General features: G+C 39.5%; 1 protein-coding gene across 2 annotated transcripts in view; it reads left to right on the forward strand.

Annotated features, from left to right (window-relative positions):
• The first annotated feature begins 1,874 nt into the window (after positions 1–1,874).
• LOC137298029 (spermatogenesis-associated serine-rich protein 2-like) overlaps positions 1,875–17,277 on the forward strand; it is a 47,864-nt gene continuing 32,461 nt past the window's right edge. For both annotated transcript variants that reach the window (XR_010957710.1, XM_067830064.1), the window contains exon 1: positions 1,875–1,944. Coding sequence is in view for 1 of the 2 variants with exons in the window: in XM_067830064.1 (XP_067686165.1) it covers positions 1,917–1,944 (28 nt within the window). In the remaining variant the exon portion in view is untranslated. The remainder of the gene's footprint in view (positions 1,945–17,277) is intronic.

A 17,277-nucleotide genomic window follows, 5' to 3' on the forward strand; every position in this document is an offset into this window, starting at 1 on the left:
CTCGCAGTCATGTTGCTGGAATATTGCTAAAAACGCCGTAAAACCATACTCACTAATCCTCAAGGCTCAGAATCCGTCGTATCTGTCATGTTTCTGTATTGTTGGGTAGCCGAGGCGGTTGGGTAGCCTTGTGGTTAACGTTCTCTTGTTACGCTGAAGGCCTAGGTTCGATTCTCCACATGGGTTTAATGTGTGAAGCCAATTTCCGCTACCCCCCTGGAATATTGCTTAAAGCGGCGTAAATGCTAGACGTATCGCCATATGTTCTGTGACCCTTTAGGAGTACGCTGGACAATAGTAGAACTAGATGCACAGTCCTCGTGTTCAGCCCATATAACATCAGTACATTAGCAGAGCGCTCTACTCCGAAGCAACACAACATGGTTGGGAAACGCATGGTAATGGAGGGAGGAAACAAATATTTAAATGATTAGACTGTTAGAGGGGACATATTCTATGTACGGGGTAAACGTAAGTGTTTGGGCTGTTTAACTTGCCTCAATAGCCAGTAAGCCCTCAGACATTGCAGTGTACGTGACATGCATTCTGTGTCGTAACGGAGAGCGTGACGGTATATCAAATAGGTTTTTAATGGATAAAGAAAAAGGCATCCTTCTTCCGCATTGCTTTCAGGAGAAAACTATTAATGTCGTCTACACCCATTAAACAGTTAGCGTTTATACGGCGAGGAAAGCTGCAGTTCAACATCCGCAACAGTCACAGATAGCAATAAGAAACTTATATTTTCTCGACGGTTGATGGTTGGCTGGTCTCCTACTTTAAAACCGATCTGGCGACTGGGTAGCATGATGGTTAAAGCGTTTGCTTTTAAGCGCTTAAAAACAGATTTCGGTTCCCCACACGCCTACAGAATGTAAAACTCATTTCTGGTGTCCCAGTCGGACACATATCGCTTAAAGCGCAGTAAAATCCCACTCAATCAGTAATAAAAAAAATGTAAAAAATTTAGCTTGAAAAGTTTTGATGCATAAACACCAAACATTTACGTTAGATGATTTTGCTTGTAGACTTGTGGTCTATTTAAAGCCAAAGGATTATATGGTACACCCGAACGTGTCTTCCTGGTTGTATCAGAAATGGGGTCAGCACATCGTAGGAGCATGAATAGGTTATTTTCACAACCTTAATGGTGAACCCTCTCACAACAAGGACTATTTTCAAAACTATATTTTACAAGACAACATCTGGCAGCTGAACTGAAAAATGCCGTGGACTCACAAAGAAAAGGTGTTATTTATACCTGTTGGTAGGGCTGTGTATCACGCAATAATATTAATATAAAGCTTAAACACAAATATTACATTATAATTTGGGACTTGCCATTTATTGTTGCAGTAGTGGTCGAGGGGTCAGGAGGTATGAAAAGGAGTTGGAAGGTTGGGTTGTTGATGATTTTATGAAGAAATATGTACAATATCAAATGACCCCCTAACCTAAAATACACTGGATCTATGAAGTAAGAGGAAATAGCAATATTACTTCTATTGGTGCCTGAAATGATTGTATTGATGTGTCATTTTAGGATTTTGCTAAATCAAATTCGGTTCTTGTGAACGCTATACACATCGCATGAACGTTAGGGACCGGTCATAATATATTTCTCGGGGATTATGATGGTTTTTATGGAAATGCGTGTACAATGTAAAATTAATGTACAAGTAAATGACCCAGCAGTTTGTTGTGTACAAAATCAATGAACATGTGCACAAAACTGATGACACCACCCACCCATCCCCCACTCCACAGAACATAATGGGTGACCCCACCGTTAAAAATCATCATCATCAAGTTTCAACAAACGTGACACCGCTCACTGAGCCTCACTCGACAAGCCTCGACTCTTTCCGTGAGTAGCCGACGTAAACACCATTTCCGGCGGCATTCGGTGAACTGAAATGGCTCGCAAAAACAACATGAAATCAGGTAAAGGAAATAATAATATTCTTCAGATAAGCTTTCGCGTTCATTCTCCGTTGACTTAATTATAAAATACCCCCAAATTATGCAACAATGCCGGGTTTATTGGTGTGTTAAACACGTCAGATACGTGTGACAAGTCTGAGCCATGTTTCGACAGCATGTGCAAGCGACGGGCGTTCACCATTGAACAACGAGTTTGACAGATGCAACCGAGGCACCGGCAGTTGACCCATGACAGCACTGTGTGTAATATCTTTGGACTACACGTGATAGGTGGTTACATCCTATCCATGTCACAAGGGAGAAAGCAGGAGGAGTTGCCTTAAAGTGTAGTCTCAAATCTTGTTTCATAACAGTCAATTTGATATTGAAATTGACCAAGTGCGAGCTGCCACTTCAGCAGTTTGTAACAAGATCCCCGTGTGAATGTTTTGCGCTATTTCTAGATGACAACCAGTTGCGAATAATTTTCCACGTTTTTCATAAGCATTATAACCTTTAGTTTAACTTTTACTTTTATGGAATTTCATGTGACTAATATTGGAATGTTTTGTCGACAAATCGTTTACAGAGTTACCTCCCTTCGCCCGCTGCTCCATTTGGGCTGTCCCTAAACAATAGTAAATTTGTAAAAATATATTCAACACAAATAGTTTTATATTCACGTCTCCTCAGACACGCGAATTTAACGAAAAATCGTTATGGCATTTTAGTTTTACTGATGGCAGTTTACTGGTAGCAGCTTTATCAAACCCCAATGTGGCAGGCGATGGTTAAGTTGCTGTGTATATTGAACCTAGTACTAACACACATATGTGAACTCCTTTCAATATTCTGGGTTGGAATAGGCCCCATTTAAGGTATCATTGTTCTAGGATTAGGAGGCAACCAAACTGACTTGATGACGTGGTTGATAGCATGTCACCATGGCTGGTTGTGAATATTTGCTCACAAAACTGGAGTTTCTGGTCCAGATTGTTTACAAGATACAGTATATTGCTGAGTGGAAACAAACATTCTATTTATCTCTATGGAAGTGAGTTTAGATGCAACCAAAGTGATGAATTATATTGGTGTAAGTTATGATATTACTGTACTGACAGAAAAAACCAATTCTTAGTACACTAATAAGATGTACAAAACTACATATTATGATATTTCTTTATTTGAAATAGTTAGCCACAGTAATAGGTGTGCATACCAAATAACTGTTTTCCAGAGATATACTTGCATATGATAAATGCTGGTGTTTGTACAAAATGCTATTTGTTTTGAAGAATATGATTATGAATTGCGTGGTTATTATGTTCATAGAAAGATTTTTAAGAATTGTTGTAAGGAGGTTTTCTTTTCTCTGCCCAGGAAAACTCTATTCCAACTAGCTATTCCCCAAACGTGATAGTTCAAAAGAATGTCAACATGACTTGTTGACCATGTTGACTGTGCCATGAATTCACTTAAAATGTTCAACGCCTTGTCTGTGGATGTCCTTCCTTGGCAGTATAGCATAATCAGTGATCAGCATGTCTAGCTGATTTAATGTAAATATTCCTGCGAATAGCAGCTAGTAATAGTTGAGACTTGGTCAGATACACACTGCTAGAAAATGGCACTGTAGCATTTGAGATTGCATTGTGGCCTTGGATAGTTTGCGATAGTGTTATCTGATGGACTTCTGTATGCTTAACATAGGTCTTGCCACAAGGACCCCTGGACCAGTCCCTCCTGGATTCTGTGGCAAATTTTTAAGAATTCCATGGCAAATTTAAGCAAATTCTGCACACAGTGTTGTAAGAGAAAATACAAATACAAAAACAATTTTGAAAAGTGAGAGCGCCAGACCGAGGCAAGGCTTATATAACCCCCCCAGGGCGCTGACCCCAAGGCCAAGCTGACCTCTGATTGTAACTCGAAAATGAGATAGCAACAATACCTACAAAACAAAACACCTCAGCATAATTATATATTTTGTAGACAAAATGTTACTATTTTTCAACATTCTGCAAAATATTCTGTGGTTAAAACATTTGGGAAAAACAACCAAAACAGTATACAGACCTTCATAGTTAAATTCTCAAACACAGATATAAAGTTAAGTCCACAGTACACATCACATCTTGAGTAAGTTTGATGACAAAGGACCCACACCTTTTTCTGTGCTCAGGAATTCGTAACTTGCAGACGAACAACTTCCGGTTTCATGTAGATAACAATTTTATATTTAGACTAAATCTAAAATAATTTCAGTTTTCAGAATGATCGATTTTGAGAAGATAATTGCCGTGTCAAATTCATATAATATTATTTGAATGATGCCTAAAACTTGCTTTATTAATAAAGTATCTTTAATCATGATTATTTTGAAAATGTTGTCACAGTAAATATGTCAGTTCATTTTATGTGTAACCGATCCTACTTTTGACATTAACTCTACTTTTCATTTCGACTGTCAGTCAGTTTTCACTCAGTTTTTAAGATAAGCAAATTCCGCAGCAGAAAAAAGGCTAATTCTGTACGGATTCTGCAAGAAAATGCGTTTTCCGTAGACCAGACGTTTTCTGCATGTAGTGTTTCCTCCAGAGCGTTTAAGAAGCGCTCTGCGCCCTGCCCCTTTTTACTATGCCCTGCCCCTTTTTACTGCGCCCTGCCCGGTACTTGCTAGTAGTGACTGAGCACAGGAACAGACTGAAAGTCAGCAACTGTAACAAGCATCTTATGATCAGCCTAAACACCGACAGCCACAATGACACCAACTTGAAAGCTGTTGTGAAAAGCTTCCTGAATAAAAAGCAAAGGAGACTGCAGGTTAATAATACATGAGGCTCAACCTCATCATTTTGTTTTGGTTTTTATTGTGCCCTATTCAAACTAGGGTGCCATTTTCTGTAAAAACTTCACCCTGCCCTTTTTTCGGTCTGGAGGAAACACTAGCATGGAAAGGATAAATTCCGCGATTTGTTCTGCAGCCGCGGAATCCAGGAGGAACTGCCTGGATCTTGCGTGTTTTTTCTAAACAGTGCATAGGGGGTATGTTCTTATCACCATCTTGAGGTCCCTCTTACACCTTGGAGCACTTCAGATCTGGACAATGCTAAAAATGTAACACTTACTAACAGGGAGCACACCTTATAGTTGTCTTGTCACCCCTCTATCCTTGCAGACAAAGTGGTGACTGCTGTGAATTATAAAGTGTGGCATTAGACAACAGAGATACAGTATTAATAATTATGACATTGCAAGCACATATTGTCACACATGTAGCATGTGTATGGTTATAATGGCCTCCATACATGATGTGGACATTGGTGGGTCTTTGCAGTAGTAGTCATTTGAAAATGCCATTTTCATAATGATAAGATCATAAAACATGATAAGGGTCATCTTATAAGGTAGATTTATTTGCTGCTATTTGTTCTTGTCTACATGTAAGCTTTGTAAAGATTTAATTTTGGCCATCACACTGACACTCATTTTATCTCCTACCTCAACATTGTGTGCATGGTGATATAGGAATGGGTGCTGTGCTTCTGTCTCCCAGTTTTGTTTGCAGAGCATAAATTAACGTTGAGCACATCTTCAGTAGAATATATCAAGCAGAATGTTTTTGTCAAGTTTGCCATGAGGCACAGTGATGCGTAAGTTTTTGCCCTTATGGCCTATACAGTTTCAATGGTTTTGTTGTATATACATCATCACAAGGATTGAATATTGACATTGCTTTTTAAAGTGCTTTTAATCCACAAAGGACTTTGTAATTATGATAAAAACAGTCCATGGTCTCTGTATTGTTTTTTTTACATTACAAGGAATCTGGATGCCTGCATTGCCTGAATGTGTAGGTCTGAATATTGGTGGAATTATTTTAGTCTCATTAGTAGTCGGGCAAGTCTTATGATGCACAAAATAAAGGAGTTTTGTCCTTAAGCATGGTAAGTGTTGGGGTTGAGTGTTTCGAGGCTGTGTTTTCCTGTAGTGTTAGCTACCTAAACTTGTCCATGAAGTAATGTAATGGGTAAGTGAGTGAGGATCTGAAATCTCTTCAGCTTTTATCAGAATTAGTTCAGCCACTTTGGCGTGGAATAAGTTGTCTTAGGTTATGTAATTACTTAATATATTTTATAATTAGATGTTATGAAATAGACCAGCAATAACCAGCTGTAAGTCTCAAATTTGGTTAACAATGCATTATGGAAAGTGGGTGATAGATGCTAATTGCAGTTTAAAAAAGGCAAAAATAGCGGAAGCCCTTAAAACTGGCATCCCTCCAATCTGGCATGCTCTCTATATTGGCACTAGAATTTGGACCTGACAGAAGCTAGTTAATTTATGATCATTTGCATGCTCTCTAATCCAGTATCAGCCTACTTCATACTTCGGCACATTAAAGACCGCCCAATTGACCGTTTGTTCAGTAGTTTGCACTCACAAAACCGGCATCAGCTATCCTGACTCTACTTTGGTTGGCAGTATTAGTATGCTATGAAGGATGATAGTTAAGCATAAGTAGGTGAGGTGAGCGACACTTGTCACTTGGCAGGTTAAATTAAGTCACGTCTCACAATTTGTCAGTCGCTCGCTGTGTCAAGATGACTGTGAAGATTAGCAGAATGTGTATAAACAACATAAATACAGTGGAGTATGGTTAAGGATGATGCCTACGTAGGTGAGGTAAATTGGTGAGTGAAACCTGTCGCCCGTGCTATAAATTAATTGTCGTGTCACAATTTGTCACTCGCTCATCATGTCAAGATGGCTAGACCAGACAAGCGGGTGAGATTGGAATTAACTCTTGAACAGAAAATCAGCTGATGAAAGATTTTGGTACTGTTCCTCAGCCTACTCAAAAAGATATAAATTACTGTACACACATGTACACTAGTGTTGTATTTTCTAATGTTGTCTTTATTGTTGAATAAAGAATATGATGAATGTCAACATGTTGGTCAGTTGTATTTTAAACCACACAGAATATTATTCTCAGGTTGAAAAAGGAAAAGTTAGCAAAACTGGCATGGTTACTATACGGGCATATTTTGCCTGTCCCAGTGCATGCTGGTTTAGAGGGCTTCCTCTGTTACTGTATAGTAATTTTTTTATTGGCATATGGCAATTGCTTATGTTGAAGGATATTGCCTGAAGAGGGTGTTTCTTTGTCATGGTCTTGTGTTTCCTTGTTTGTCCCTCAGTCTTTGCCTTTCAGGCATGAAAAACTTGGAGTCATCATGACTCTTTGGTGTCATGAGAGGGAGTCATGGACTTGTTTTGGGTAGTCAACTTCAGTTTGGAACTTTCATGAAGGCATCGACTGTGATTGTTATAAACGACCAAATAGAAAGTAAGGCAGGTCAGGTATTTAATCAGCACTGAGCAGTTAGTGGTAAACATTTAGAAGTTTAAAAATTTGGACCAAGTGCCCAGAAGCGTTGTGTCATTGATGATGCAGGCTTCTAAATTCATTGCATATCTGAGGTAATTTATGCATCAAATACAGAAGTTTTCAGATTTCTGTGTGAGGACACCTTTAATATTTATTAATTGTAAACATAGAGTAAATGTGGTGAGAGGTATGAAATGGAAATGTCATGAGACTGTTGCTGTTACTAGTGTAAAGAAAGAAAATATGTTCGTACTTTGGAATAGTTTAGACTCATGTACAGTGAATTTGGAGATGAAGTCTACCTCACCCGTGTAGACTCTACATTTGGGTTTTATCATTTCTGTGGAAACAAGTGGGATTTGATTTGAATAAAATTGACAAACTGTATGGATTCAGATGAACATGAGGGAAGGTTCCTTTTCTGTATTCTTGTTACCATGGTTATGGTATTTATGACATATATTATATGATATAAGCAAATGTTGCCTTTTTTGCATATTCATTAGCCCCAAGTAGTCCTCAGTCACGAAACTCACAGAATGGCTGGGTCAAACATTTCACACGAAGCATTCTTGAAACTGACTCTTAATGTACATATTCAGCTTCAGACCTGTGCAGAATTGGAATGTAATGTAAAAATACTAAAATTAAGACAGTTTTGCTTCACATATACACAAGCATCAATAAACCATGAAGTAATTGGCAGCTGTGTGGTTTGATATTGTGTGACAGCGTATCTCAATATTTGACCACTTCTTTCTTTTTCTTCTTCTTTCAAGTCTTTTTGGATTATTCTGTCCTTTTATTAGTCTCTGAATAGGGTTATGATTTGGGCTGGAAATGGGTCAGTGTAAAACCGTCTTCCTACAACAACCACTGTTTTTTGTAGTCTTCAGTGTTTTTGGTCATTATCATGCTGGAAAATCCATTGTATCGACCGTCCTTGTCTCCCTGCCCCTGTCTTGTGTTATTGCAGACAATAAGCTCGACAACTGATAGTCCACCTACAAACACATAGTTCTAACAAAAATGATTGTTAGAGCCTAACTCAGTCATACTCTAATGGATGCAAAAACCTAGCCACCACTTCAAAGGAAGAGGTAAATGAATTTGTATATTGTCCATATCATGTATCGCTTGGTTAGGAAGTCCAGATATTGAACTTCGATCAGAAGACTAGATAAGCTGCTTTTCTACGTAAATATGCTTTGAAATTTCCAAGATACCAACTGAAATGCACCAGTAGCATCCCAAATACACAATGGAAATTACAGAAACATTTTGGTTAGTTTTTGACTTGCGTACCTTGATTTACTGGTAAAAACAAATCCGTAACAAAGTAGCTGACTGTCAAATGTAACGAGTGGATCGTGCAGATTATGGATTGCATTTCATTATGTGACTCTACACTTTGTGAACTACAGAAAGGAACAATCACACAAACACAGCTACTTATGTTTGTAACACTTATTTTGATTTGTTCTTCTGAAAATATCCTCCAATAAAATCACTTGTCCTGTTAGGACGTCTTGCCACATACTGTTTGTCAACAGATGGATGGACTCTTGGAAATCGCATGAGTATTCGTCTTCAAAAACATCACCCGAAAGTAAGACTTTGCCATTTGTCACTGTCCGAAGACCATCTTTTGAAAATTTTATCATTTCAGAAGAAATTATTAATGAACCTATTGGAAGGTGTTTTGAATCGAAGGTTGCTGTTGATAGAATATTGACAGATTTGCATGCCGCTGTCACTCACACACTGGTGATAACATGATGGCAATAGGCTTTTGAAAAAATACTAACTGATGATGCATGGAAAATTACGTTTCCATCTTTAGTTTTCAATAAACATACTGATGAAGTGATGGAATTCTCTCAACTCTCATTTGTGAGAACCCCCAATTGTGAGATAGTGGAATTGGTAATTAACAAAGACAGCACACCTTACTCCCCTGTCCGACAGAATGGATTAACCATAGCTAATTAGTGTTTCGCTAATTTACTGAATCATGTGAACAGAACAGAACAGGCATTTTTTCTAAAAAAATCACATGCATATTAAAACATTGAACAAAGTCCATGCTTGATCAATTTTGTAACTTGAGAGTTATTGGAAGAAAAAATTGATGCCTGGAGGCATTTAGTGTCGGACAGTACAATATGATATGGACGTCATCACAGACAGCCGATGTATGTGTCAGGGTAGAGATTACAATCTGGTAGAATCAGAGATTGTGGTTGGAGGTTCTACCAGTAGAGATTGTGATAGGAGTCTCTACCAGTAGAGATTGCGATTGGAGTCTCTACTGGTAGAATCTCCGATCCTACTAGTAGATATTGCAATCGGAGTCTCTACTGGTAGAGACTGTGAGTAGAGACTCCGATCATATAAAAGAACCTATACAATCACAATCCCTACCAGTAGAAGCTCAAATCTGTCAGGGTTGAGACTGCAGTCCTACACTACAAGCCAGTGAATATTTAGAAACACAAAATTTATTTTCATATATGTAAACATAATGTAAACGTAAAACAATTTGTCACACCTTCCTTACATGCTGTGGTTGGTTGTAGAAAAAATCAGTTTTTTAGGTTGCTATTTGATCTTTTGTTGCCAGGAAAAACTTAGTGATTTACTTATTTTCGTACTGTTTACAATGAGATGTTAAATACATGCAGTCTTTAATCCCACCCCAACTCCTACATCTCAGAGTCATAGTTAAAAGTAGGAAGTTTGAATTCATTCCGATGTAAGTCTCAGTTATCATTAAAAACAGTTATTCTAAAAACACTGCTTTTCAAAGAGGTGGGGAAATGACCAGGCAATAATATTCTCAGGTGGGTAAGTCCAAGTGGGTAATCACCCTGCACCCCTCCTCCCAGAATGCCCACATGCCACCTACACCTTGTAACAACAAACCAATTCGGTATTTCCTGGAACAGTGTTAGAAAAAGCAAACATAAGAATGAAGATTTTTTTTATGGATAACAACTTCTTTATGTGAGAACACAACGTTTCGGAGTTAATGCTTACTCCTTCATCAGGTGAAGGACATGCTTTTTCACCAATTCAGGTTTCTCTAGAAATATGATATGTTTGAAACAAAAAACAACCTTAAGTTAAGTAATAGAATTGTTTACTCAGTTCCAGTCAATCTTAATCTGTTAATCCAGCTTTCATCGTTACTTGGTTCTTCCTTTACTTTCATGGATTAAATGGTCTTTAGGACTCTTCCATTATAAGTAGGTGAAATCTTTTTGTTGTTTTAAGTAAATGTACATATACTGGGCTGTAGGTATGTCAGATGTCAGAGATGTTACACTGTTTATGGGTATATAAGGGGAATAGATTTGAGCATGAACCAGTTATCAGGTGAAGAGATCATCTCACACCAGAGGACAATGGAGGAACAGAAGGCCAAGTTTTACAAACTGCTGGATGACCACGTAGTGCAGCTTAACGAGAAGAAACAAGAAAGCTTTTGTATCACCCAAGAAGCATATGACAAAGCTGTAGAAGTTCTGCAGTTGGATAAAGGTGTAAAGTTTTCAGCAGGCAGCCATTTCAAGTTCTGGTGTGCTAAGCACTTCAAGCTACAAAAGATAGGATCTAGGAGGATTCTCTACTGCAAGAAATCATCATGCCCTGTCATCACCAAGGAGGATATATTTGACACAGTTAAACGGTATGTTATACATTCACAGTATTCATTATAATTAATACTTTATTTAATCAACAATTTATGCATTTGCCTCTTTATGTGGATTTGAATGAAACAGAAAATTAAATCCTTGTTTTTCTTTGCAGATGTCACATAAGAGTTGGTCATTCACGACGTGCCAAAACATGGTATGAGATCAAGGCTAACTACTCATGGATCAGACATGACTTGGTTAAACTTGTCCTCAGCACTTGCCCTGAATGTTCCACGTGCATGCCAGTCAAGAAACCTGCATCAGGGAAGCCCTTTATCTCACTTGGATTCCTGACCTGTGTCCAGTTTGATGTAATTGACATAACCAGCAGACCAGATAGTGACTTCAAGTGGATCTTACATATGCTTGACCACTTCAGCAAGTTCAGCTGGATGCACGCTTTGACATCCAAGCGGTCTGCTGAAGTTGCAGAGAAGCTTGTCCAGACCTTCTGCTTGTTTGGCTGTTAGAAGTACTGGAAAATGCAATTCTTATTGTTCCTTAAGTTTCATTTTAACAAAACTAACGTGGTACTTTTACAGGCATGATCATCCTTCATGGGCGACCTCGTCATCCACATTCATAGGGCTGTGTGGAGAGAGGAAAACCCAGAGAGGGGCTGGGTCCAGGGTCTTCTTCATGTTACATATGCTATCTACACTTCCACTAGTTCAACAACCAAGAAGTCGTCTTCAGCCAACCTCCTCGAACTGACTGTGCTGTGCTGGAAATACTGGATGAGCAGGGCATTCAAGTTAGGTAGATTTAACAGGTCTTTTCTTCATTGGCCCACTGGCAAACCAGACTTCAAGTGATTGTGCAGACATCTACCAGACCACATCTCAGTCTACCAAAAGTGATTCTGGGGAGGAGTACCATCTTCCGGATGGTGCAAGAACAGTCCGAACTGGAATAGAAGTGCTTGGGAGGACCACAGTACATTGTGAAACAGTCGATCCACAACAGCAGAGAGTATTCCAGATAACATCTGTGGAGGATCCAGACTTCATTCCAGCTGGAGGTAACCCATTTGATGAACCACTTTCTGTTGGCCAGTTTATTGTTCGGGACATCACTCAGGCAGATCTACTAGAACCTGACACATCACACAGCAAGGTTCAGAAAACTGCAACAGATAAATATCTGAAGGCAGCCAACAATCAGCAAGTTCATTATGATGCCACGTTGAACAGTACTTCTCAGAAACAGTGTCCTCAAGGAAGGGGACACTGTTGGAGTATGCATTCACGAAGTGGATTGCGCTAACACAGATCCTCGACTTCTGCCATGCAACGTCCTACAAGCTCAAGCTGCAGGGAAAGATGCAACATACTAGCTATACACAGCATATGGTTGGTGCAGAGCAGCTGGTTGACATCTGTAATGTTTGCTTTCCATCATTACAACATGTGGATATCACCAGTTTAGAAGAAATATCAATTATCCAGGCTTCAACACAGGCTGGACAACAAGAATGACACAGGGATCAAGTGTACGTGCTTGTAAGGGCAACTGTATATCTAACGGATGTCGTTGTAAAAAACAAGGAGTAAAATGTTCTAGAAAGTGTCACACAACCACAACTAACGTGTGTCAAAATAAAGTCTAGTGCTATCGTCATTGTTACCAGTTTTGAAAGTAAGATGTGTAGATATTGTAATAAATGTATATCTCTACAGGTAGGATCGGAGGCTCAACCAGTAGAGACTCCAATCACCATCTCTACTGGTAGAATCTCTACCCAGAAGTTTGAAGAAAATAAACTCGACATAACATTGTACAAAATGGTTTTTATTTTGCCATTAAAACATAACTTTTTGGTCTAGTTTGATATTATTCTAAAACTTACAGATATTCTGATTGGATATCTACCTAATTACTGTACAACTATAATTTATATGTATTCTTTAACCTTGACAGTTTTTTCCATTATATGACAGGCCTTCAGCAAGTATCGATGTCGACCTGGCTGCTCCATATCTTTGATAATATATTTCATTATTTCTGTATCTTTCAATGTTCTTTAGTGAAAACAATAACTTCATTGAACAATGTCTTCTGCATTAAAGATCACATGCAGTCAAAAAATCAAACATAATTAGAACACGGGCATCACTTATTCATGAATCACTTATACCAAACACAGTGCTGAAAAGAAAAAACAAGTAAACCGAACTCTAAGCGTATCATTGCAAATCAAAAGTGCAATATTTTGTTCTCGAGTTTACCTCCCTTGAAATGAAGCAGCCACAATACCCAACCCAGTCAGAGCTGGTGGGTGTGCTAAAGTGTAATGAAGTGTTTTCATTGGCCACTGGTTCATTTGTCAATACACTTAGCCGACTCTTTGTTTATGGTTTATAAGCCCGATAGGTGCTAATTTCAAATTGCATGTTGTCAAATACAGAAGTTGTGCATTGCATGTTGTCATTAGCAGACAGGCAGGCAGACATACAGGTGTCAATACACCAGACATTGAGTTTTCTTTGTGAGAGAGTCAGCTTATCACAATCTACATGCTTTTTTATGTAATCAGTAGACTATGTGCTTGTTTGTGTACACAACCAAGATTTGACTACTGTCCACGACCTCAGACTCTCGGCAGACATACTGTTTCAAGCTCTATTCAATGCGCATGCATTATGAGCACATTGCAGCATAGCTGTTGAAAACACTTTTTTCCCTAGTGCTGGTTCAAAATTAGTGAATTGTATGAACTCCTATTTTGTGGGCTTTTTCTTCATCGTGTTTCTTTTTCAACTTTATAGGTTGAATTGGCATTTCTGATGATTTGTTTCAGTGATTGCATACCTGAAGGTATCAGAATCTGCAAAGTTGTGTTTACATTGCGTGTGACCTTTGAAGAACTCATTAATAGACTATGGCTCTTGTGGGTACCCACAAGCAACAGGGCTGTCCCCACTTTCAGTGTAGGGATGGGTCATCGTTACTTATTTGCACTGAACTATTAACTAACATGATTCTTATGTCTAACAACTGGGAGTTCTCACAAATGGGATAAAACCAGTATGCTGAACATATTGTCAGTTGGCAAAGGTAAGTTTGTCCCTTACAAGTGTGTGGGTTAGTGATAGTACGCCAAGTATTCAGATGTCTAACCTCATCAGACCGGTGAAGGTCCGGGTTCAAATATTGGCCTTCAGTAACCATAGCTTGTAGCTAATGGGATCAGATGGGTAGGCTTGCTGACTTGGTTGACACATGTCATCATATCCTATTTGTGCAGATCGTTGCTCATGCTGTTGATTACTGGATTGTGCGGTCCAGACTTGATTGTTGACAAACTGCCACCATATAGATGGAATATTGCTGAGCATGCTGAGTGCGGCTTCAAACTCAACTCTCTAACCTGATCAGACATAACAGTGTATTTCTCTTTGAACAACGACCATGTTACTGGAAAATGTCAGTACCCACTGAAGATCATTTATAACAGACAACATGGGTAAATACCCAGATTGGAGAAACACTTATCTAGAGCCCTGTCTAATGTGTTAACACTATAACAGTAGAGAACGTCCCATGTGTTGTAATTGAGAACCTCCATAGTGTTTTGTGTTACGAACCTCTAGTTTGTTGCAGTCTACGTACCAGTCCCGAACCTCAAGTGTATTGTGAATCTTCTCCAGTTAATATTGTGATATGTGCTGCAATCCCCACTACTCCCTCTCTCGCGTGATGATTATTGCACTGCCATGATCATGACTGTAGTGAGACACTAAGTGTACATCATGATGCATTATCACCTGCTAGTCCACAAGTCAGCGTCAAATATTAGCTCATTTGACAGGTGAGTAATGATAGTGTCTTAAAATGCTTTTTAAACAGCACTGCATCATCAGCAGCTCTGAACGCACCAACACCAGACATTGCTGTGTATGCTTTAGGGGATTACATTGTCCATGGAAAAACTGGATCTCATCTGGACATCAGTCAAACATTTTGGTGTAGCAAACTATACTGGTGGGAGTCGGTCATTAGTAGGACCAAGCTAATTTTTTCAATATATTCATGTTGAACTTTACTATTGTGAATACACTATAATTCAAGTGGCCTTTCCCTACACTTCCGGTTTTCAAGATGCATAGGAAATGATTAAAGAAACTTTTCCTGCTATTCTCATTCATAGTTACATGTGGTCCTGGGCAGTCTAAGTAATCTTGGTCTCAGTACTTTTAGTTACACTTCACTCTTTTGATACCCATTCATTAACTCGTTTAATAAAATAGTATTACATGGAAGACTGTTTAGTATTCTGTTTATTACTCTCCATCATAAATTGATTGCCGGCAGTGTGATGACTTTCTATAGTGGCATTAGCATTGTGATATCCTTAATGTAAAGCGTTATGACGTGTGTCTAGCAGTATTACACTAGTGTAATATTGCTGTACAGCATCCCCTCCTCCTCCCCCACTTTCACATTCAGGAGACTGCTGCACATACAGGATACTGCCATGACTGCTGCAATGTACACACAGGAAACTATTGTGCCTGTACAGAAACTTTCATGCACATACTAGGAACTGCTGGTCTGCACACACGGGAAACTATTGTGCCTGAAGAGAAACTTTCATGCACATACTAGGAACTGCTGGTCTGTACACACGGGAAACTATTGTGCCTGTACAGAAACTTTCATGCACATACTAGGAACTGCTGGTCTGCACACACAGGAAACTATTGTGCCTGTACAGAAACTTTCATGCACATACTAGGAACTGCTGGTCTGCACACACGGGAAACTATTGTGCCTGTACAGAAACTTTCATGCACATACTAGGAACTGCTGGTCTGTACACACGGGAAACTATTGTGCCTGTACAGAAACTTTCATGCACATACTAGGAACTGCTGGTCTGTACACACGGGAAACTATTGTGCCTGTACAGAAACTTTCATGCACATACTAGGAACTGCTGGTCTGCACACACGGGAAACTATTGTGCCTGTACAGAAACTTTCATGCACATACTAGGAACTGCTGGTCTGCACACACAGGAAACTATTGTGCCTGTACAGAAACTTTCATGCACATACTAGGAACTGCTGGTCTGCACACACGGGAAACTATTGTGCCTGAAGAGAAACTTTCATGCACATACTAGGAACTGCTGGTCTGTACACACGGGAAACTATTGTGCCTGTACAGAAACTTTCATGCACATACTAGGAACTGCTGGTCTGCACACACAGGAAACTATTGTGCCTGTACAGAAACTTTCATGCACATACTAGGAACTGCTGGTCTGCACACACGGGAAACTATTGTGCCTGTACAGAAACTTTCATGCACATACTAGGAACTGCTGGTCTGCACACACGGGAAACTATTGTGCCTGTACAGAAACTTTCATGCACATACTAGGAACTGCTGGTCTGTACACACGGGAAACTATTGTGCCTGTACAGAAACTTTCATGCACATACTAGGAACTGCTGGTCTGCACACACGGGAAACTATTGTGCCTGTACAGAAACTTTCATGCACATACTAGGAACTGCTGGTCTGCACACACGGGAAACTATTGTGCCTGTACAGAAACTTTCATGCACATACTAGGAACTGCTGGTCTGTACACACAGGAAACTATTGTGCCTGTACAGAAACTTTCATGCACATACTAGGAACTGCTGGTCTGTACACACGGGAAACTATTGTGCCTGTACAGAAACTTTCATGCACATACTAGGAACTGCTGGTCTGTACACACGGGAAACTATTGTGCCTGTACAGAAACTTTCATGCACATACTAGGAACTGCTGGTCTGCACACACGGGAAACTATTGTGCCTGTACAGAAACTTTCATGCACATACTAGGAACTGCTGGTCTGCACACACGGGAAACTATTGTGCCTGTACAGAAACTTTCATGCACATACTAGGAACTGCTGGTCTGCACACACGGGAAACTATTGTGCCTGTACAGAAACTTTCATGCACATACTAAGAACTGCTGGTCTGCACACACGGGAAACTATTGTGCCTGTACAGAAACTTTCATGCACATACTAGGAACTGCTGGTCTGCACACACGGGAAACTATTGTGCCTGTACAGAAACTTTCATGCACATACTAGGAACTGCTGGTCTACACACAGGAAACTATTGTGCCTGTACAGAAACTTTCATGCACATACTAGGAACTGCTGGTCTGCACACATGGGAAACTATTGTGCCTGTACAGAAACTTTCATGCACATACTAGGAACTGCTGGTCTGTACACACAGGAAA

The sequence above is a fragment of the Haliotis asinina genome, chromosome 10 (assembly GCF_037392515.1).
Source record: "Haliotis asinina isolate JCU_RB_2024 chromosome 10, JCU_Hal_asi_v2, whole genome shotgun sequence".
NCBI classification, from domain to species: domain Eukaryota; kingdom Metazoa; phylum Mollusca; class Gastropoda; order Lepetellida; family Haliotidae; genus Haliotis; species Haliotis asinina.